Source organism: Colletotrichum truncatum (genome assembly GCF_014235925.2).
Source record: "Colletotrichum truncatum strain CMES1059 chromosome Unknown Contig_0012, whole genome shotgun sequence".
Lineage (NCBI taxonomy): Eukaryota > Fungi > Ascomycota > Sordariomycetes > Glomerellales > Glomerellaceae > Colletotrichum > Colletotrichum truncatum.
The window spans coordinates 617072-636453 of record NW_027222409.1 but is presented as its reverse complement, the minus strand read 5'-3'; the positions used below and the strand labels follow the sequence as shown (position 1 = coordinate 636453).

General features: G+C 46.8%; 9 protein-coding genes across 9 annotated transcripts; 6 read left to right on the top strand and 3 right to left on the bottom strand.

Moving 5' to 3' along the window:
- Positions 1 to 821: 821 nt before the first annotated feature.
- Positions 822 to 1876, top strand: CTRU02_215009 (uncharacterized protein; the record flags this gene model as incomplete). The annotated part of the gene is made up of 4 exons (XM_036726480.1): positions 822 to 1086; positions 1155 to 1244; positions 1325 to 1443; positions 1550 to 1876. The coding sequence occupies 4 exons, from the start codon at positions 822 to 824 to the stop codon at positions 1874 to 1876; spliced, it is 801 nt and encodes a 266-aa protein (XP_036581667.1).
- Positions 1877 to 2509: 633 nt separating this feature from the next.
- Positions 2510 to 3725, top strand: CTRU02_215008 (alcohol dehydrogenase GroES-like domain-containing protein; the record flags this gene model as incomplete). The annotated part of the gene is made up of 3 exons (XM_036726481.1): positions 2510 to 3060; positions 3135 to 3246; positions 3312 to 3725. 3 exons carry the CDS (start codon positions 2510 to 2512, stop codon positions 3723 to 3725), a joined length of 1077 nt encoding a protein of 358 aa, XP_036581668.1.
- A 1686-nt stretch (positions 3726 to 5411) lies between these two features.
- Positions 5412 to 6107, top strand: CTRU02_215007 (phospholipase carboxylesterase; the record flags this gene model as incomplete). The annotated part of the gene is made up of 1 exon (XM_036726482.1): positions 5412 to 6107. The coding sequence occupies one exon, from the start codon at positions 5412 to 5414 to the stop codon at positions 6105 to 6107; it is 696 nt and encodes a 231-aa protein (XP_036581669.1).
- A 184-nt stretch (positions 6108 to 6291) lies between these two features.
- On the bottom strand, positions 6292 to 8124 carry CTRU02_215006 (uncharacterized protein; the record flags this gene model as incomplete). The annotated part of the gene is made up of 5 exons (XM_036726483.1): positions 6292 to 6463; positions 6545 to 6726; positions 6793 to 6875; positions 6936 to 7123; positions 7214 to 8124. 5 exons carry the CDS (start codon positions 8122 to 8124, stop codon positions 6292 to 6294), a joined length of 1536 nt encoding a protein of 511 aa, XP_036581670.1.
- Positions 8125 to 8702: 578 nt separating this feature from the next.
- CTRU02_215005 (uncharacterized protein) lies at positions 8703 to 10068 on the top strand (the record flags this gene model as incomplete). The annotated part of the gene is made up of 7 exons (XM_036726484.1): positions 8703 to 8825; positions 8894 to 9045; positions 9119 to 9164; positions 9238 to 9295; positions 9360 to 9459; positions 9530 to 9774; positions 9833 to 10068. 7 exons carry the CDS (start codon positions 8703 to 8705, stop codon positions 10066 to 10068), a joined length of 960 nt encoding a protein of 319 aa, XP_036581671.1.
- A 1115-nt stretch (positions 10069 to 11183) lies between these two features.
- Positions 11184 to 12789, top strand: CTRU02_215004 (phytanoyl-dioxygenase family protein; the record flags this gene model as incomplete). Its single annotated transcript, XM_070206346.1, has 4 exons — positions 11184 to 11333; positions 11422 to 11945; positions 12062 to 12368; positions 12442 to 12789. 4 exons carry the CDS (start codon positions 11184 to 11186, stop codon positions 12787 to 12789), a joined length of 1329 nt encoding a protein of 442 aa, XP_070059989.1.
- Positions 12790 to 12988: 199 nt separating this feature from the next.
- Positions 12989 to 14065, bottom strand: CTRU02_215003 (uncharacterized protein; the record flags this gene model as incomplete). The annotated part of the gene is made up of 1 exon (XM_036726486.1): positions 12989 to 14065. One exon carries the CDS (start codon positions 14063 to 14065, stop codon positions 12989 to 12991), a length of 1077 nt encoding a protein of 358 aa, XP_036581673.1.
- A 1197-nt stretch (positions 14066 to 15262) lies between these two features.
- Positions 15263 to 17089, top strand: CTRU02_215002 (uncharacterized protein; the record flags this gene model as incomplete). The annotated part of the gene is made up of 3 exons (XM_036726487.1): positions 15263 to 15556; positions 15616 to 15874; positions 15927 to 17089. 3 exons carry the CDS (start codon positions 15263 to 15265, stop codon positions 17087 to 17089), a joined length of 1716 nt encoding a protein of 571 aa, XP_036581674.1.
- Positions 17090 to 17393: 304 nt separating this feature from the next.
- On the bottom strand, positions 17394 to 19221 carry CTRU02_215001 (major facilitator superfamily transporter; the record flags this gene model as incomplete). The annotated part of the gene is made up of 5 exons (XM_036726488.1): positions 17394 to 17902; positions 17984 to 18440; positions 18513 to 18720; positions 18803 to 18935; positions 18990 to 19221. 5 exons carry the CDS (start codon positions 19219 to 19221, stop codon positions 17394 to 17396), a joined length of 1539 nt encoding a protein of 512 aa, XP_036581675.1.
- Positions 19222 to 19382: the final 161 nt, after the last annotated feature.

Below are 19382 nucleotides of genomic sequence, written 5' to 3'. Positions count from 1 at the left end.
AAAGGAAACGCATTGTTAAGTAGTGAGGCCGCGATTCAAGACATTTCGAATGGACCCAGAGGTACAATGACCTTGTGAACAGCCTATTGGACTACGGGGGTAAGAACGGAACCTTCTCCTCATACGTCATTAATGACCGTAGTGTACGGGGCCAAAGATCATCTGTCATTCTCAGTCTTGTTATGGTCGATGTGTCCTTCTTGGCCAGTCTGCCTCGACCACTTCGACTCGGTCGTTGTGCCCAAGGTCCTAGCACACCATTAAGTGTGACATGTTTGGAATATCCTGGTTCAACTATTTACCCACTTTTCCCTCACCTTCAAAATACACGGTTATGGGTCACTCACCTAAGTCATGTTGTGTTCCTTGCCTCACCGCCAGAATTGATACATTTTGTACCTCAAAACATTGGTCTTATTTAGATAATGTCAGCAATTTGTGAAAACAAGAGTCATTCAGATATGGAGCCACTTGGATGGTACGCAGGCTCATGTCTTGGCTGGCTTCAAATGATTTCAGTCCTTGGCTTGGCATCCAATAGATATTGTTTGGATTTCCTTAGTGGAATAGGGTGGGCTTCGTCTACAATTGGTATTCTTTAGAAACGACAGGGAAGGATATATGCATTTATTCAATGCATTTAGCGTGACAAAAAGGCTACAACAACAAGTACTCGTCGATCCAGTGGCGTGGCTATAAAGGACCGACAAATGTTCGAGTATTTTCCATCCAACCCAAAGGGCTGTTCACCCAAAGGACTATCTACTTAGGCGAATAATACGCCCTTATTCGTTACCGGGAGCACAAGCGTCAAGAGAAACATGGAAAAAGCCGACACTGTGAGGAAATCCTCAGATGAGGATGAAAACGTTGGTTTGCTCGATTCCTCCACTCCCCTTGAATCCCGATGGACAGCAGCTTCGTTGACGCACCCCAAATTAACCACAATTGTCCTATCAATCACAAATGGAGTAACAATAGCGATTCTATTATGCTTCATTTTTACCTCGAGCTCCGCAGATTCCAGCGACAAGAAGCCAACGACAGTGATTTATCCACCACAGCCGGAGTGGTTCCCGCCGCAAAGTGAGACACCCTGATTTGCAGCAACAAAAGAAAAGAAAACTGACAGAATTCTAACTTTATAAATAAAGTCCCTGTCACCAAGATATTGCAAGGCGATAAGTTGTATGGACAGCCCCCCAATCCCGAAAGTATCGAGGCTTGGAATAAACTGTTACCAGGTAAGTAACTGAGAAACCAGCCAAGACGCAAGCTGAGACAATGCTTTCTTTTTCTTAAAAATGCTAAGATTCTACAACAGTTGGAAGGGGTTGGGTTGCTGTGAAGAATAAAACAGCTCTACCGGACCTACCAGGGCTAAACCAGTCACTTCCGGAGCATAAGGCATTCCCTTCGGTTTTCCACCAGCTTCATTGCCTCGTAAGTGCCACAGCCTCATGGCTCACTTTAATTTCTCCATACATGAGAACCGTGATGCCCGGTGGCTATGCGAAGACTCCACTAACGATCCAATTTCTGGTCACAGTACAGCACCATGGACAGTTACTACACTCTCCTGAATCGAGTAAACAAAGGAGAGGCGGCTGAGGCAAGAAAACGAGAGCTACCCAAGGACCCCGGATGGAATACCGAGCACCTCAACCACTGCTGGGACTACTTACGCCAGACCATTATGTGCAACGCTGATGTTACTCTCGAGTGGCGCAAGTACAACGAAGAGGTTGGCACGGGATGGGGCTACCAGCACCAGTGTAAGGATTGGGACGCTATCATCTCTTGGGCCGAAAAGTATAGATTTGCCAATGATTGGGGTATTTTGAGAGGGGGCGGTGAGAGGATCCCTCTCTCATGAAGGTCATTCCCAGTGCAGATCATGAGGGGGGTCTGAATCGAACTTTGTCCAACTCCAGCTGGCTACGACTATGCTTTCATAATCATAAAGACTATGTAAGAATGAAAGAGTGGATCCGACTAAAATGGCTCCTAAAATTATACTTTTTCTAGAACCATAGTTGTGGTTCTGGTTTCCAATTTTCCAGATGAAGACACGACGTTGTAGGTATGTGTGTATTGCGACTCGTGTCTATTCCCACTTTCGGCATTTTTCGCCGATCGTGTTCCAAGTGGCATGGCGACTCGTAAATGTGACATGAACACATCCGAGAACGAATGCACGATGGTTTCGTTACGACCTTATAGTTTAGGTGTAATGCAAAGCGTAGTGGTACATGGACTACTCTAACGGCTCTTTATGCAGCACTGGACGTGGAGATTTTCGATCTACAGTGCCGGTTCCACCACTCAGACAGTTTGATCTTTACAACTTCACGACTCGATAGAGAGTTATATTTATGCAATATCAAGGAGAGAATAATGTCAAGGACTCTGTTTCTATCACATCGAACATAGAAAAGTGAGAGCAGGTGACGAAGCTGTCTTGACGATAGATTTGGTTTTGTCTTTTATGAGTGTTTAGTGAATCAGTATGAGTGACATTCAGTCTCGGGGATTTCTCCCTCCAACGACCCAGACAGCCGTGGTTGTCAATGACAAGGACGATGTCGTTATCTGGGACCAAGCACCATGCCCGAAGCTCCCATCAGACCAGGTCATGGTGCATGTTGAAGCTGTTGGCCTCAACCCAAGCGACACAAAGATGAGAGGAGACTTTGCATCAAAATTCGGAATTCTTGGTGCGGATTTCGCAGGAACCGTAGTTGCAGTCGGAGACGAAGTCGAAGACGTGACCATCGGAGACAGAGTCTTTGGGGCTCAGAACGAGATGTACGGAACGACACCTGAGCGTGGAGCGTTCTGCGAGTATACTGTAACTCGTGGCAGGATTTGGATGAAGATACCTGAGTCTTGGAGTACCGAAGCAGCTGCCTCTTTACCCGTTGGGGTGAGTACCGCTGGCATTGCTATAAGGTTGCTTGGTTTGCCATTGCCGGGTCAGCCTCCCGCAAAGCCTGCTCAGGTACTGGTTTATGGCGCTAGCACTGCTACTGCAACGATTGCTCTGCAGATGTTAAGACTGTAAGTTTCCAAGGAGTCGAAGACTTGAAGTCTGGCCCGATAAGCTCTGAGCTAACAACCGTTACGTGTCACAGTTCTGGCCATACTCCGATCGCTGTGTGTTCGACCAAGAACTTTGACTTGGCTATAAAGAATGGTGCTGGCGAGGTCTTTGACAGAAACACCCCCGACCTCGACCAAAAGATCGTAAGACTATTTGAAGCTACAAGGCTTAAAAGCAGACAGCTGACTACTTATTGTGTGAAGCACAGAAAGACTATACTAAGGGGAATTTGAAATATGCTCTGGACTGTATTACAACAGTGGAATCGACAGCTCTCTGTTATGCCGCCATCGGTCGCGGCGGCGGCAAGTATGTTTCTCTGGATCCGTGGCCAGAGCATGCCGCATCACGTAAAGTTGTCATTCCGGACTTCACTGTTGGACCACGGATATTCGGAGAAGGTTGCACATGGCCAGAACCCTACAAAAGCGATCCTTCAGAAGACATGCGTACATATGGCGTGAGTGTATGGGAGACCGTTGGGAAGTTGCTTCACGAAGGAAAACTACAGCACCATCCCTTGCGCGTGTTGGACGGTGGATTCAATGCTATTCTGACAGGCATGGAAATGGTTAAGAATAAAACGCTATCTGGCGAGAAGATAGTTGTGAGGATGAACTGATGAGGATAAACGATACGAGATGGGTGTTGCGTTCAGTTAGAAGATGAGAGCAATCCCGTTTGTTATTCATGACTTGATTGTCGACCAGAGAGACATATCTGGATACATTTACCGCTATGAAATATGATATCAATATTAGAGTGCTACAAAATATTTGCTTCAGGAAGGAACATTAATCAAGAACACGCTGAACCCAGGAGCTTTTGGAGCCAGTAGTCCTTACAGAAATTTACAATATGGAAATAGGGTATCTGTGATTCAAAGCAGATAAAGCCTTTGCATCAAAGCCTCTTATCGCTAAAAACATCCTTAATTGCAAGCTGGCAAGTCGCTTCAAAGCCCTTGGAAAAGCCAGAATAAAACCTGACCATCTATTTTAGGACACTAAGGTATGATTTCATTGTGCTCGTACCACACCGCTTGTGCACATGTTGTACTGAGTTACTTTTACTTTTATTTTTATTTTTATTTTTTTCAGAATAGAAGTCGCATTGCGGTTGAATGTTTGTGTCATTCCCGCATTATTGCAACTTGAAGAACCTGCTGGGCCTGTTTCTCCGGGAATGAAGGGACCAACATGTGAAGCGGCTCCATCAGACGTCTGACATGGCACCTGACGATCAACAACCAATAAACCCACCATGTGTGCGCCCGCTGGAGATGACACATGTATGGAGACCCAGACACCTAGCTGTACTACAACTATCCGGGGGATGCGCTTTGACTTCAGGATTATAGTGTAAGTAAGTCATCTGGCTGCTGTCCTAACTTGTTCAGTCAATACTGGGGAAATTCATCGCCACAGGGTTGGTCCTCGTTTGTTTCAGTGTGATATGTACACCCCTCAGCAACCACGTCTTTCTAGTAAGCAGGTTTAAATGTACCCGTAAACAAACCTTCTTGACTTACTAGCATTTATTTCGTTTCCATACTGACACGGTGAATTTTACCGTTCGAGAGGCAACCCGGCCACTTTGGCTGGATGACGATGACGTCTTGCCCTTTTGAAAAGTTCCGTGTGGCCCGAGAGGCTTGAAGCTGAAGTTTGAATGACTAGGAGTGGTTCCCATCGGATGGAGGTTGTATACATCAGAAATGGAACGTAACGGAGAGAGGGGTCGGGGGTATGGGGGGATTGGCGCAATTCGTTCTCGTACAGTCAAACAGCGCATCTTTCTACGATAAAACACGGTTGGCCAGTTTGAATGACTCGTTGACAAGCATCAGTTCTCTGAAGCTGTTAAAAGAATAGCCAAGAGCATCGCTAAGCCTCAATGCAAGCTCAGTCCAGTGAAATGGCTAGCCGGCCCCAAAACATGTAGCTACACCCTTTTTTAAAGGATTCTCAAGACGCACTGATAATGGACTTCATTACGTTCTCGGGGTCTGTGAAGATCATATGGAGATACACTCACCTATACTAAGACACCCACTCTTTCGGATTAGGGCTTTACTTCATGCTTTCCATTATTCCATACATTAAGCTCAGCAAGACGGGATTCAATTTCCGAATCGTTTATACTTCATAGCCATTATAAAGTTTCCAAACTTACGGCTGCCTTAGAACACTTGCAGATGATCTCAGAAGAAGCTTAACTGCTCAAACCAACTGTTAGTACATTGCCCATGTCCCTATGCCCAAGTCACAATGATACTGCTACATTCTAACTTCATGACACAGCAAGCATGGGGGTTACTGTGAAGAAGATGCCCTCTCGGGCAATACTTTGCGTACACGGTGGCGGGGCCTCGCCTGACATCTTCCGATTTCAGCTGGCGACATTTCGTGCGGCGCTGAAAAACGAATTCGAGTTCGTGTATGCCGCCGGCCCACACAAAGCGATTCCCGGTCCTGATGTGCTCCCCTTTTTCGCTGGAATGAAGGAGTTCTATTCATGGTTTCGGAGAGAAGCGACATCAACTGACGAGGAAGTTGAGGTGTTCAATGTCTCAATTAAGGCGTCAGTGGAGAAATGGGAGCGGACAAACCCGCACTCAAAGATCGTGGGAGTGTTAGGCTTCTCACAAGGCGGTCTGGCAAGTACCATGTTACTATGGGAGCAACAGATGGGACTCCTGCCATGGCTGCCAAAGTTAGAGTTTGGGGTGTTGATCTGTTCCGCGTATAGCGAAGTAGAAGCAGAATATATGCGGGAGAATTCTAACTTGGGAGGGGATGCCATCCAAAAAATATCGGTCCCTTCTTTGCATGTCCATGGAAGCCAGGACTGTAATCTTGGGCAAGCGAGGGACACCCTGGCGACACATTACTCTGCAGATTCTGCACGAGTTATAAACTTTGAGGGGGCACATCATGTCCCTCAGAAATGGGAGGACATTGAGAAAATGGCGAATGCAATCCGTCAATTTGTCAGCGCATGAAAGTCTTATTGGTCTGTTATTTGGTTTATATATTCTATTTCTTTAAGCTAGTATCATGTCTTTACAGAACTCACACCGTTCATACACTCTTGACGTCCTAAATCAGCTGAATCAACACAGACCTCAACTTCGCTAGAACTACTGTGTGCTGAAGCTTAACTGTCATGCGGTCTCGTCATAATTATTAGCTGGCATCGTCTGACATTCTGGACGATACTTTAATTGGCAAGCGTTCTTTGAACCAAAGAGTCCAACACTTCTGATCTTCCATCCACCTATGACTTTCTGGACATAACTCTATGTCAAAGTTCGATAAAAAGTTGGCGTAGAGAAGTCGCATTTCCTGATGTGCAAGACTGCCATGCGCCAAAAATTGCCCGTCAGTTAATCCGTGTAGCTTCGAATAGCAATAAAGAAACATGTTTTGGAATACTTACTTCTTGCCGATGCATGCGCGAGGGCCAGTTCCAAAAGCCTGAAAAACACCATGTCTGTCGTGCGCGTGATATTCTTCGTAGCCAGGCTCTCCCGGGATCCATCGTTCAGGAACAAACATGTCGCCGTTTTTCCAAAACATGGGAATACGAAAGGCAGTCCAAGTCGCAATTGACATTTTGGTCTAGAAGTGGATGAGGAATTAGCGAGGGGGGAAAAGAGTCAAAAGCCCGCAATAAGATGCGCTCACATCTTCAGGGAGGTGATGGCCCAAAACCGTGTTGCCCCCTTGGCCAATTACTCGCAATCCTCCGGTCGGGACGGGTGGGTGTACTGCAATCCTTAGTTAGCAGGTCTGCAGCCGTATTACCCGCGGGTTCCGAGTTTTGTTACATCTTAGGCATTCAGAGAGGCAAGCCTGAAGGTATGGCATTCCTCTCACAGTCTCGTTGTTGATTTGTCTCCTACCTCCAACCGATCTAACTTCTTTTAATAGACGTTGAAGCTTATCTGGGTTCCGTAGCAGGAGATATGTGAGCGCGCTTAGAGCCGTTGCTGACGTCTCTGTGCCCACTATCATGCTGTGTTAGGAAAATAGGAAAATGTTAGTTGAATGCCATGATGAAAAAGAAAGCTAGAAAACAAGGATCACATCAAGTCGTAATACTGACAAGTTGTTGGCGTTATTGTTCATTTCCGTGCGCGTCAGCGCGTTAGGCCCTTCGGCTCTAAGAACAAGTCCCCAGATGTCATCTCTCGCGTTTGGTCCCTTTTCCAGCCTCTTGGTAACACGATCGTGGGATTCTTGAACATGAATGGCGGCAGCCTTTTTGTCTGCTTTTGGCTGAAATGTATTCCAGACATATGAGAGAACAGGGTGTTGACGGAGTTTCGACTTAATGATCATAGATTTGAAGTTCACCTGCACCGCGTCAACCCAAGAATTGGACCCGCCATTCTCAAGACACCCTAGCGACTCGCCAAATGCTAGGTCCGCCATGATATCAAAGGTGGCAAAGTTGAACAGCGACACAGCATCAAGAACGACACTGTCATCAGAAGATCCAGCATCGGCTATCTTCCTGTGGACGAGATTGACCATTTGCCTGGCATAAAGTGTGAGCATAGGCTCCTGCTTGGTGATGGCACGATCGCTGAATGCATTGCTAAATATTTTTCGCAGCCTTTGGTGCTCTGGACCATGAGCAGATGAGATGGAGTAGCTGTCGTTCGAAAAGAGGTTTTTGCTATTCTTGTTCTCTTTTGAATTAGCTTTGCGAGTCGCTGTCGCATGCCCATATATGTCCTTCCATGCCTGAGGGGCAATATAACTCAAGCGGTCTGGTTCGACACGAACAACTTCGCCATATTTGCGATGGAGTCTGTCAAGCCATAACACTGCGTCGCCAGCTACAAAATAGTAGACATGGACTAAAGGGGTAATGGCTGCTAATCGTGGGCCTGGATATCTAGACAGCGGATGGAAGAAAAGATTGTAAAGGACCTGGATGATAACCGTAGACAGAAGCCATAAAAAGCCCACAAGGGCTAGAAGCCCAATGATTGCCAATACTGAAAGCATTCCAGGTATATGTCGCGGCGGCCTCAGATCGCAAGAGCTGCGTTATCACCTGGATACAAGAGGTAAGAAAGTGACAGTACGAACTTAGACGAACCATACCTTCTGCGATCAAGTCCGCGGTGCTGCTGAATCAATCGATTTCCTGATAAATGTCTGCGCTCCTAAAGGAAGCTCCCGACTGTAGAATTGCGTTGGCCTACAAGTATTGGTGACGTACCGAAGCATCTGCTAGTGTTTCCTGTTACATGTCTGTGCCCGAACCCGCCATATGTTTTACGGCCTTTACGGATGACCCGTTTCTTTCTATGCACACCCCCTACTTGTCAACTAGTTACACACGGCAACCAAATCATTTCGCAATTTCAAGTCGTTTGTGTCAGTTCATGCCCAGGATTCTACCCACAAATAAAGTCTATCATTCAATTGGTATTTATCAGTTTGGTTGAGACACTGAGTGCAAGTGTCAAAATGTTACATCCTATATTTATTCGTCGAGTTAGTGTCACGGTACGGCTCTAATCAGTGAAAGACAGTAAAGATTCAAGAAATATTCTACATCCTGACGTCAAAATCCAATCATGGCAGCAGTTACGGCGTTCTTTGAGAAGAACATCGCTCATGAGAAGGAAAAGCCTTACTTATGGGAGGGGCCAGACAAAGGAAATTTTCCAAAGTCAAATTTTAAAATGAAAGAAATGGAGGTAAGCTTCTTTAAAAACCTTTTTCGGGTAATAATTCACGATAAGCTAAATGATGAGCCAACTTATAGTTGAATTTGACAGACATTCGCAGCGTGCCCGACTTTAAACCTTCTATTGAGGAAAATGGCTTCTGCTTTGCAAAGAACAAATCCAAGGAGGTGGCAGGAATGACGGGCTGTGAGGACTGCCATTCTTATCTAGGAGAGATGGCTCAGTATCTGTAAGTAAGATTACTGCTTGCGAAGCTTCTTTCGTCAGTGAGACAACCGACGACTGACAGAGAGTGACCGCAGCAAGCAGCTGTTTGGAACAGATGAAGTATGGGCAATAAACGCATACGTATGTTGTCTCTTTTATCTATTAACATCCGTGTTTTGAAACCACGCAGTTAACGAAATTTCTCGGTCATTAGTTTCGAAATGCGCGGACTTCAGGAGGCCGCACAGGGCGTCTGCTTTTTGCTCATCTAGGTAAGTGGCAAGACATACAGCTTAATCTACCCTCTTCAGTGCAGGCTAATCCTCAAGGTACAAGACAATACTGTGAACAGTTCCTGGAGCCGTATCTCCCCATTCTTAACAGTTGAAGAGCGGCAGCGCGTTATCTCAGGTCAGACACGCGCGAGGATCATCAAGTAGGCACTTAACTTGAAATCTTGATCAAATAGCGTCTGTGAGCTAACAAAACCATTCTATTTCCTTCAGCATATGGCGTCCTATGAGAGATCATGCCGAGGACATACCGTTGGCAGTGTGCGATCCAAAAACTAACACAGATCTCGGTGATGTTGTCGCTGTAGACCTGATTCAGGACGACCGGCCTGCTAAAGAACTGGCATACTTTGCGTGGAACCCTAACCATAGGTGGTACTGGCTGAGCAATCAAACTCCGGAAGAGATCATCATTATGACCCAGTACGACACCCACCCACCAGGAGGAATGTTCAACAGTAAGTTCAAAGCATCTCCACCAATCCTACCTGAGCCCTCATTAACGCTATTACATAGTTGTCCCTCATGCCGCTTTCCGAAATGGTGGGGCTCGGCCTGGCTGTCCTGCTCGCCAGAGCGTTGAAGCACGATTTATTGTTTTGGAGCCTGCACCCTATCAGAAGCATGGTCCTGGCCCGGCTGGTCCTTTTCCAGAAGACCCTCGAGCTCAACCCTGGAAGGCATTCGTTAAATTGCCTGAACCTGAATCTGCACCAGCGCCTGATGTTGATACCAGACCGTTGTATCTTTAACGGTGGACATGTCATGTACTTGCGTCAGATATGACACTGCGTGAGGGATCAGAATGCATATTTCTGGTTCAAAGATTGAGCGGCATTGCCTTACGTCACAGGTTGGAAAAAAGAGTGTTGATCCAGTGGCTCAGACGTTGCGCCGTCGAGACTCCTGTCATGGGTCGTTTTTTACGTGTTTACTATGCTTTTCACTGAAGCGTTTAGTTTCAAGGGGTACACTTCCCATCATCTCTAAATCATTATCTGCATTACGCCTGTCGTAATTTGACCCTCAAACCAAAGAGAGTTTTTTTATCCCACCCGATTAGGTAGCATGACTGACGTCTAAACCACATCGCTAGAGGCGATTTGCCCGAATCTGCCGAATCTGGTAGACCTAGCCGAAACTGAACCCATGATTCGAGAGTGGGCTTAAAGAAAAGCGGTAATAAAATTAGATACGGTCGGTAGATTTGACTTTCGCATTGATTCTGATCTCCGGACGGGATAGTGCAGCTGTAGATCCCTGATCTCGGGCGAATAGAGCATGCTAGAAGTTAACTAAGCGGCCCGGTATAAACTCTTTTCTAGTCATGTAAATCGCCGTGATTCCGGACGACCATAGCTAGCCCGGCTGTAAAGTCTGATCTTCGACCTCGCATAACTCGACAAACTCTATTCTTTCGAATGCGCCAGTCAGTTAGTTATCGAGTAGTTCGACAAGGATGCCGAACACCACTTTTGTCCACTTCTCTCCACCAGTCACGGTACCCAATCGATGATCATTGATATAAGCGCCCGTTTTCTCTGACAGAGTAGCATCCCTGAAGTTTGAACCTGATCTATTCTAGAAGAACCATTTCTGAGAATCCGCGCGTAGCTGATCGGAGCATGCGACAGCCGAAGTATTCTGTCTCGGTTAAATACATATTCTCAGCTTCGCAAGCAGTGCGACCTTTAGAAACGACCTACTGTGTGATGTGCGTGTAATGTAGTATGAGCCAAACACTGAAACTCTGTAAAACTCCAGGCCCATCAAATAATATCTTTGAACTTGGGCTGCGAGGCTTGTCTGACAGTCTTGCCCAGTCTTGAAGATAGAATACCTCTATCACGTTGGTCAATTTGCCAAAATGTCATTGACGCTTCCAGCGCCAATGAAAACACTCACACCTGGCCTCGAGTTTTCAAACAAGCCCTATGATGTATCTGCATTGGATCACGTAAAGATTTATCAAAGGAATGCCTTGCGTGTTCGTCAATACATTGAGGGAAGGCTGTCTGTACGTTGTACCAGTGGTCTGGGACTACTACAGGAGATGCCTCAAACCACTCCTGTTATTTTGGATTTAATCGCTTACAAAAAAGCAGGACTTCTATGGTCTCGATGAACTGGTAGAGCTCAGACTCGGTGATGGGTCGGAGTACACTAGTCCATCCTTATACATTGAGTCCGGACCGTCCTCGGCAAAGTTGCTTAACACGCTACCGGATGGTCTTCATCCCAGTGTTGTGGTGACCATTATGCCGGAGCACGTTCTAGATGTGATCGAAGGCCGCATGCATGCTGTACACGCATTTGGAAAGCGCGCGAAACCACCCTGTCGAGGGAGCTTTCCATTATGCTTTGCTCCGGGTGGGCGTCCTAGGCTGATCTCAAGTGCAGATGAGCTAGATAGCAAAGCTCTGCCCAAGCCCACAGAAGACATTGAGCAAGTCAAGCGCGACCTCATGAATTGGGGCTACGCAATGGTGAAGAATGCCTTGTCGCCAGAACAAGCCATGATTCTCAAAACAGCTGTTGAAGAACAGGCAGCCGGTGAGCGCATTGCCGGGGTAGCTCATATGGACGGCGCGCACGTTCAAGCAGACGATCAGCCAAATCAACGCGTGTGGTATGTAAAACTTTTCCATCGGTCGCGATGTCTCTCATCTGTCGCATATCGAGCTCATTTTAAACTTCTCCGTCTCGCGGCCCTGATTTGCCCACGAAAGCTAACAGTTCCATCAGGAGTCTTCCAAACAAAGGCGAGGAGTTTCTAGACCTTCTTAATCACCCAGTGGTCGATGCTATTATGCCCTGGTTCTTGGGTAATGCTTTCAAGCTGCATTCCATGGGTGCTAACATCGCTCGACCTGCAAAGTCTGGCATATATATGCACCGGGATCAGATGGGACTGACACCCGAGACCATTGACCACGCCTATCTCTTGAATGCCATGTGGTATCTGATCGATGTTACCGAGGAGAATGGCGCTACCCGTATTTACCCCGGGTCTCACAACAAGAATGTGGCACCTTCGGTAATCAACAAAGTTGTAAGTCTTCCATTCCATCGTATGATTGACGAGCGATATCAAAGGCTACTTGAGGTTTTCTAACTAGTCCAAGGGTACCTCCATCCCAGCTGCAGCCCCAGTCGGTACAGTTGTGCTATTAGATAGCCGTGTATGGCATTCAACAGGCGTTAATACGTCGAACGAAACTCGGCCTATTATTTTGCAAGCATTCTGCCGCTTCTTTCTGCAGCCTATGGAGAATTATCCAAGCATTATGAGCGAAGACGTAAAGGAGCAACTATCCGACCGGCAGTTGGGTCTTTTAGGGTTCCCAATTCCTGTGAGAGACGGTCAGCGGCCACAGGCATACACCGCATACAACCATCCAGGAGCAACCTTTGCGAAATCAAGGGCTCCAGTTAACGAGGCCTGGCTTCCTGAAGGCAAGCATTCTGCGTAAGGAGCCAATAGAGAAATGGACGTACACATTGCATGCTTTTGATGAGAAAACTGTTTGCCTGAAATCTGCATCTATGAGTAAACACCAAAATTTGAAAGATGTTTCCAGAATATGAACCTTAAAGATCATGAAGATTGCAGAGGAAAGAAACGTAGAGAAGATTGATTTTGTATATGTAAGACCGCTGACCGGGCCAGACTCAGTCTAAAAGATATTTCAAACAACTACGTTCAATCCAGGCTAAATCCTCATTAACTCCGGCTCTGATGAATTCTAGACTCTTGGTTTTCCAAGATTCGACATCTTCTTCAGTGCAGTCCCACACTGCTGGGTCCATCGGAACAAGCCAAAGAATGTAGATGCCAACATTCAGAGCAACTCTGAATACAAAGTCATGATCGACAATAGCGGCGCCCATGTGATGTTTATAAGCCGAGAGAAAGGAAGAAAGCAGGCCATGTTTCTCTAACTTGGTCTCCAGAATTACAACCTCAGCAACCCACATGCGAATATCATCACAAGGATCTCCGTAATGACAAAGTTCCCAGTCCACGACTGCAAGACCCGGTGCTGCATTCTTATCATCGGTGAAGTGTACAACAATGTTCATGGGACGGAAGTCCCACGGAGTTAACGTGCGAATGGGAGCCGGTATGCGCATCGCAGCTAGCACTTTCTCAGCCTCATCTTTGTCCATCGCAGCATTGATGGTCTGGTCGGCAAGCCCGCCTGGGGCGTAGAACATGCTAAGCTCACTGTGCTCAAAGCTCCATCCGTCAGGTCCCAAAGCAATGCCAGCGAGATGCAGGCAGCCAAGCCATCGTCCCAAACGTGCGCCAACCTTGGACACGTCGAGCAGTTCGCCTGTCCTGTAGGCCGTCCAAAGGTCTGTCTGCCCAAGCCAGTTCATTATGAAGCCATTTGTCGTTGTACGAAGGACGCGGGGCACCTGAACAGATGGTTCCTGTTCGCAGGCTTCCTTCACCGCTTTGCAAGTGAGAGCTTTAACTTCAAACCGCAGACGATCTGGTGAAACCTGAAAGGCTTGAGATTTGGGTGTGCTGTCGGCGCATTTCATAACGACAGGCTGACCCTCAACATAACCGTTGGCTGAGGCCTCAGCGTCTTTCATTCCCTCCAATCTCCAGAGGTAGCATGATGTGCTGGTATTGAGCGGGATCGCTTCATCATACAAAACTCGGTTCTGTTTCAGATAGTCGTCAAGTCCGACTGTCCAATCGTTAGGATGGGTAGGGGCATTTGGCTGAGGTGACATGATGAAATTGCGGTTGGTTTCGCTAGATATTGAAATTTCCAGAATGGTTAGAACCTTCGCAGTCATAGGCAACTTACACACATCGTCCACGGAGTCCCTTGGACCAATACAGTGCGCAAACCCTCTCGGAAGAAACCTAAATCTCTCCACAACTTACACATAGTGTAGCATACTATTACAGCCCGCGTTACTGACTCGACAAATGTTCATATATGCCCGTGTAATTCAATACGGCGTAACATGATACTCTTTTTTAGTTTGACGATCCTTGCAATACAACGTGAATGGGTGGGTCATCAAACCTACCCACTACTAGATACCAACACTTAGCAACCGCATATCTTATCCCCGCGCTATCCCCTTACCAGACTTCTGTCGCCTTTCGGCCCGGTTTTGAGAGTTCGTCGAACCCCAGGCCAATCTAGCAGGGTCAGCAGGTAGCTTAGTTTATAGTAGTTCTCAAGAATGTTTTGTGAAGCAAGGATGGGCCATGCTTATAACCTCCAATAAGGTCACAGCCAGCCTGGTAGATCCTCTAACATGAAAAGACAATCTCAAGCGGACCCAATCTTTACGATGCAGAACACATGTAACGTCACTCATCACCGCTCAATACACATGGGTCTACATCATGAGCGACGCCAAACTTCTCGATGTCGTCGCCAAGCTCGGCTTCAAAAGTTACTGCGAAAGAAACACCTTCACATGCCTAGCATCGCATAAGTGTCCGGCTGCAGGAAACTGCGTCTGCCATATGATCGGAGCTACTACTGGTAACAACTCGGAGCTCGGTTTCGTTATCGCCTTAACTACTACTTACACCCTTCCAGAACGGTATCAGCATGGACCTGATCGTCCGGATTGTCAAACTTTGTAAGCATGATGTTCTTACTTTACACGCCGGCGTGTGTGACGGAAAGTTATACGGGACTTTTGCCTACTTTTAGCACGACATAGAGTCTAGGCTATCGATGCCTGGCGCAGAGAGCGTAAACCGGTTAGAGTCCGTAACGACCGTAACATCCTTGGAGATAGGCCACTTGTTATTACTAATGAGTTTGAGTTAATGATGTCTACTGACAGGAATATCTCTACACATCGAACAAGATGAATTCAGTCTGATGCTTTTTTCTCCCTGGTTGTTCCCTCATTGACACTTCAGTTGCCTCAACTTCTCAAAGACTTCAATCTTTCAAAATGAACTCGGATACTGGCATTCCAGGGATGGAACTGTTCATTCGCAAAATTGATGAGAACGCGAGATGGAAGCCCCACGACGTTCTTGTTCGCTACCCGAGTGGGCCCAATTGGGAGGCGGAAGGCTACTGCTCGTTGAATTGGCGACAATACGCTGACGGCATCAACAAGACAGCTCACTGGCTTGATAAAGTCTTTGGAAAATCGGCAGGAAACGAAACAATTGCTTATTCTGGGCCAAGCGACTTGCGATATGCCTTTCTGTTCGGGGCAGCAGTCAAAACCAGCCGCACCGTACGTCACAGATATCGAATAAGACTGAAAATGAATGCGTTTATGCTGACAACTTCCAGTTGCTGATACCAGATAGTTATATGAAGGATGGTCTTATGGGCTTACTAGAGGCCACCGACTGCAAAATCTGGTTGTATTCTGAAGGAGGTGCTTTCAGTCCAGAAGCAGAGCTTGTAGCCAGCGGTATCAATGTCCAAAAGTTCCACAATCTGGACTGGTGCATTAGTGCCGAAGGGACCCATGATTATCAATACGACAAGACATATGAAGCTGCAAAAGATGATGAAATTCTCATCATACATACCAGTGGTACGACAGGTACGTTTACATATCTTACCAGCCTTAGCTTCCCACACTAATGTTTGATAAGGCCCTCCAAAGCCCATAGTCATGAACAATGGTTTTTGGGCAGCCGGGTGTTCCTCTGCTGCTTTGGCTCGTCGCCATTGGCCTCGGGGTATCTCTACAGATCCCTTCTTTGGACGGTCCTTGATCTTGGCTATTCCTATGAGGCTGCAGGGTGGCCTCGTTATGATCAACATGTTTTCCGTATTCTACAAAACTTGCGTCATCCTACCGCCCCCCGATGTGGTCGGACTACCTCCGAAAATATTCAAGAAACTGCTTAGCCTAAATAAGGTTGATGGCCTAATGGGTTACCCGTTCATGATTTCGGATCTATACAACACCGAAGAAACTCGAGAATCACTAAAGTCGCTCGAGTTCATCACGTACCTAGGTGCTAGTCTCGACCGAGATGTCGGAGATGCGCTGTGCGAGCACACTAGACTCAACTCGGTCATGGGAGCTACTGAGGCGGGTGGTCGCTTCTCCCTTCATCCCAGGGATAGGAAGTTATGGTACACTTTTCAATTCATACCCGAGCATCATATTCGCATGGTCAAGCTAGAGGGCTCTGGGGCAGCTTTGGGGGATGAGCATGATGTCTACCAGGCTTTTACTGACAGGCCACCCGATGGTAAACCATCCATCTATCAATGTGCTTTCTGGAACTACAGGATGTTCGAGAAGGTTGATACGATTGATCATAAGGAGTTATGGAGACCTGTAAAAGATAGCGATGGCAGTACCAGGTGGGAATTTGTTTACAGAGCCGACGACTGGGTGAAGCTCATCTGGATGGCGAAATTTCATGCCCAAGACATTGAGACCAAAGTCGCCAAATATCCAGGTATCAGGCACGTTATGGTCGGCGGTACGCAACGTGTTGCACCCTATGTCTTGATTGAGGTGAAGGATGAAATGTTGGCTAGGGATCCTGAGGAACTTCTCGATGAGATCTATGAAAACGCCATTGTGGGAATTAACAAAAACTCCGCGACAGCAGTGGAGATCCCCCGAGATACCGTGTTTTTGGCTAAGAAGAACAAGCCTATAAAGCTGACTGGGAAGCTGCAGGTGCTCAGGAGAGAAGTAGAGAAGGACTACGAAGAAGAAATTGATGCAGTATATGAGAGATTGGAAAGTAAAAGCAAGGGAATCAGGACAAAGTTCTTGGGAAACATGAACTAGGTAGGGGGGACAGGGGAAGTAGACCTCGTAGGCAAGCACAGTGAGCCGTAGAATTCGAAAATATTGCCATAGCGCCATATATAAACGCAGTCCGCGGCAAAGTAGCCCTCATGTGATAAAGTCTTCGTACCATAAACCAGGTCTTCTGCATGATCCATGAACCAGATCCGCAACAACAGCTTGGTAGGAACTCTGTAAAATCTGTACTCACTCCAATTATTCTTGCTTGATAAGACTAAAACAGCGTTATTTCTTTTTATTTTTTGGATTTTAGTCTGTCTTTTAACACAGTTGACGAAAGGAATCACTGGTCCTGATCGTCTCCTGGTAGCTTAATCTCGTGACCGTCGCCTTCTCTTACAAAAGGAGTCAAGAGTATTCCAATGCACGAAATGATACTACTCATCCAAAAGACAATACCGCTCGCGTTATGCGTTGATCCAAAAGCATACAGGTTCCCTGCCAGTGCTGAACTGGTAGCTCTAACCGCCATCGACATGAAAAATGTGAGACTATGCGTCCTGCCCAAGGCGGAGGGATGTGGGGATGATAAATTCGTCAATACTAGCTGCGAAGGAGTTACGACACTGGTGATGAATGACGTAAATGTCTGGATCATGACAAGGTATGCCCATACGACAACACCGGTCTTCTCGGAGGGCGGCGGGGTGGATGACGGCATAATAGCAACGTAAGGGTAGGCGAAGTAAAGAAGGGGAAAGCCAAGATAGAAGCGCCGCCAAAGTTTGATGGTGCCTATGCGCTGGGAAAGATATGGATATACAACGATCTGCATGGGAATGCCGACAATACCTGGAACTGAGGTCAGAACAGTTGTTTCTTTCGACAAAGGGGGTTTTCGAGACGAAAAATCAATAGATGTAAGCCACTTACCAAATACAGTTGTGTACCATGCCAGAGACTGAGGTGTAAATCCAGCGCCGCCTCCGAAGCGGAAAGGTAGCATTCGTGATCCCTCAGCTGCTTTGCTGGAGACTGGGTCGACCAACATATTGGGCATAGCAGTACTGACGCTGTTGAGATGAAAGTCATATATCAGGGTTGAAAAGAGCACAAGCAGCATATTGGTGGTAAACATCCGGCGAGTAGGAAGCCTAACGTCTTCAAACTTGGGTTGAGCGGGAACACCGGGTGATTCCGAGGTGGTCGACCCATCGCTGCCATTCACCTCTTTCATAAAATCCATTTCTTCTTCATTGCTATCGTCAGATTCGACGAGCAGGTAGTTCGAAGATTGGGTGTTCCAAGACGCCCCAGTGCAAAAGAGTGATTTGATTCTTGCAGAGAGAGCCAATCCGGGGTCGAATCTCCCACGCAGCGATGTTGACGTCTGTCACGGGTCAGTATTCGTTTATACCAAGACAAAGGGCTCATCATTGTCTTTGATAGGTTTTCAACTTGCCTCTTCCAGGAAAAGAAACGTAGCAAGTAAGAGAAGAAATAAGAAGCCAGCGTTCAGCAAAGCTGGAAGAGCATAAGGGTGATCCTTAACAAAGCCGTGCCCATGCCCTGACGTCCCCAACTGAACGGTCCAACCTGCCACAAGGGGACTGACAATGACGGCGATATAGCTAGCTATGGGTACCAGCGAAAATGCCCTGGTTTGAAACCTGTATTCGGCAATGGTTTAGCTCAGGTCAAAACGAAGATTTACATCAGTTCAAGTCTTTTATAATTGGGAGAACAACGTACTTTTTCTCTCGCACTACCTCCGAAACCATAGTTCTTACCATGGCGACCGTGCCATTTGTAATACCTTCGAGAATACGAAGTATGAGAGCTTGATTGTAACTAGTTATGAAGCCAAACAGAGAGCAACTAATAACTGCAAGTCATCTTCAGCGAATTGCTTTTCGTCTTTCTGATGGGGGATACAGACATGAACCAGATAGACTTATAAGTATGACAAGCTTACGACCACCTCTCGGTGAATCTGAAACCATGCCCCATAACAAAGAAGATATACACTGCGCGAGGGTAAAGGCTGTCTGAAGGTATGCGGACTGCGTGATGACTTCCGCACTTGACAGAGATGGATCAAGAGAGCGAAGCTGGTAGTAAATGTACGCAGAGATTGATACACGGACAACGGGTTCGCTGAACCTGATCATGAAAAGAAGAAACAGCTGATCTTTTCGTGGTAGGGAAGACCAGGTGACGCGGTTGTCGTCGGATGCCATGGTAAAATGATCGAGATAAGTTACTATCTGTGTAAGCAAAGACAAAAAGGACAAAGGAAAAACGAAAGGCGACCGTGCTGAGTTAAAAGTGA